Source organism: Pinus tabuliformis, chromosome J (genome assembly GCF_031772625.1).
Source record: "Pinus tabuliformis cultivar Carrire ecotype Pingquan chromosome J, CPIR1, whole genome shotgun sequence".
NCBI lineage: Eukaryota > Viridiplantae > Streptophyta > Pinopsida > Pinales > Pinaceae > Pinus > Pinus tabuliformis.
The window spans coordinates 1,140,662,122-1,140,664,818 of record NC_142295.1 but is presented as its reverse complement, the minus strand read 5'-3'; the positions used below and the strand labels follow the sequence as shown (position 1 = coordinate 1,140,664,818).

The 2,697-nt window shown below is 36.3% G+C and overlaps 1 protein-coding gene across 1 annotated transcript; it reads right to left on the bottom strand.

Moving 5' to 3' along the window:
• Positions 1 to 527: 527 nt before the first annotated feature.
• On the bottom strand, positions 528 to 1,857 carry LOC149231120 (3'-5' exonuclease-like). Its single transcript, XM_089379133.1, has one exon. It carries the CDS (start codon positions 1,733 to 1,735, stop codon positions 902 to 904), a length of 834 nt encoding a protein of 277 aa, XP_089235259.1. The 5' UTR covers positions 1,736 to 1,857; the 3' UTR covers positions 528 to 901.
• Between the last annotated feature and the right edge of the window lie 840 nt (positions 1,858 to 2,697).

Below are 2,697 nucleotides of genomic sequence, written 5' to 3'. Positions count from 1 at the left end.
ACAAATTGTCCTCCAATCACTCTAAATGTGGGTATAATATTGAGAAAAACAAAGAACATATAAATATTCATATCAAGCTTTCACATTCCATGCCAACTGTTATCAGCACCTAAAATAAAGGCCTTACTTAACGTGCCAAACAAACACGAGAAGGGTGTATGAAATAAGGGCTAAGACTTACACTGTTTAACATAATTTCAATCATAACTCTACAGCGATTTGAACATATGACCTGCACCTAGAATTTTGACTACATATGAAGATAAACTAGTGCAAAATGACCTACAGGAAGCCAGCATGGAAACACAACACAACAGCATAGAAAGCCACTCACACCCTAAGGTCATTGCGTGGTTCAAAGAGGCTGGAAGCTTCACATTCATTAGCTATACAAAGCATACCATTAAAATTTAACACCAAAAGCACATGGCTCAGACAGGGGAACGACTTGGACAAATCCAAAATGAGGATTCAACTTGGCAACATGGCAAACCTGTCAATAACTCAACTTTTTAAATCAGGGAAGATATACTCAAGAATTAACACCAACTTCCATATTTCCAAATAAATTTCGTTGTTTTCAAGTACTCTGTAATCAATCTGAAACAGGGCTGACAGACCATTTGATCTGGTGAAATTCACCCATTCATCAATCAATCAATCAAGCATTGCAACAAATTTGTTCTTGCACAGTTTTCCATGACGGATTCACAGATGTAATACATTACTAAATCCCACTGAATCAGACTTGCATAAAATAAAAAGGCATACGCCAAAAACGCGAAGCCCTTGAAATTACAGACCCAATTCATGTATTTCCTTGCCCAAGGCCACTTAATCGGAGGAAAAAACTATAGGCAACAACTCTGGTCCCTTTCTGAATACACCCTAAAAGACAATCTCAGTTTTCGGGCTCCAAAAGTTTCTTACCGATCGCAAAAGAAACGTAGGCATCGATGCAAGCATACCTTATCTGCCCCTCCCGAAGCGTCCGACACGCCCAATTGCTTGTAGAAATTTTTTTTGGCTTTAAAAGGCTTAAGCCCAGAATCTCCATAGCCAAACCCTTGAGCCCGCCTTGCTTAAGCTCCTGCCTTTCGAGCCTTTCGACTGCCAAGGTACCCAGCTCGAGCTGACCTCCGCATTCCAGACCATAATCTTTCCTAAGTTTAGTCACATCATGATCAATACCCACCCCAACCAATTTAACTCCCGGATCTTTTAAAAACCTAACCAGGGCTTCTGGAATAAAATCCAAAAACAACATCTGAATAATCAGGCAGCCATTGTCAGTGCAGAGCTGAAGCAATGCAGTCTTGTTGTCCGAACCTTTTTGAAAATTGGGCTTCCATTCCAGATCAAACCCTACTATTTCCTGCCCTTTTTGCTGATTAACCCAATTCTCTGCAACGCGACCGTCGTCCGTAACGGTCGTTTGTATGGATTTTCCCTCAAAGTCAATCTCGATGCAGCTGGTATTCCTCTGTCCAAAGGAGTTTCTTCTAAAGGGTAAAGGAACAGTGCCCACTCCGGCTCTGTGGGCGATATCATGCTGTTCTCTTTGGCCTCTGGAGATGAAACCGGCCTCCGCCCAACGATCGATCGGGGGTCGCTTGGCTGGATTGACATGTAAACGCGAGTCAATGAAATCTTGGCCGTTCCAACCTTGTTGGGCAGGTGTTCTCTTCCTTCTTCTTCCGGCTCTTCCGTCTCTGGTGATTCCTGCTTCCGCCATTTCAGTATAACTCGAATGCTCAGCCTATCGGGCGCAGACCGTATTGAGCTGTTCTGTTGTAATCTTCGGAACGCCCAGGGACCCGGTTTCTGTGCTCACGGCAGCCTATAGGTTTTCACAGCTTTCACCAAAACGTTATTTATTGATTTTTTGGACCATTATTTTATTTTATTTTATTTTATTTTAAATTTAAATTTAAATTTAGTTGGAAATTGGAAAATGTAAAAATTATAATTTTTACATTAGTTGAATTTATATTATTGGCATATATTTATTTTTACACTAGATTGATATTTATTTTAATTTAGATGGAATCGGTTAGAAGTTCCCAATTATTTCTCTATAAATTTTTTTTGGATAATGGGTAAAATTTGTTTTTTTGGTATAGTTTGTTTTCTTAATCTAAATTTTTAGTAAAAACATATAAAAATAATTTTTTGTTGTATGTAAAAAATTTAAGAATGTAAATGTTTTAAAAGTTGTGGATCATCTAGAGTAAAAACATATAAAAATAATTTTTTGTTTTATGTAAAAAATTTAAGAATGTAAATGTTTTAAAAGTTGTGGATCATCTAGAAAAACTCTGATATATTTATATTTATTTATGTAAGTCAATATAGGCAATATGAAAAACATAAAATAAATGGAGAGTGGGTTGAATGGTGAGATAATGTATGTGTGTGATTTAGGTATTGTAAATATCCCTTGAATAAAAAGGAATATCATTGCCGGTAGATGATTCCCCTTTACAAGGAGGGTTTTACTAAGTAAAAAACTATGTCAATTTTTGTGTTTGATTATTCTATTATTTTGTTTATTTGCCATTATTTTCTGCATTTATTTGTAGGTTATGCTTTTGCTGTTCAATTCAACATAATCTCCTAAAATATAAAATTTGTTCAAGTGTAAAATAATTTAAAATACAAAAAGAAATTAGTATAAAATTTGAGAAAAGATTTACA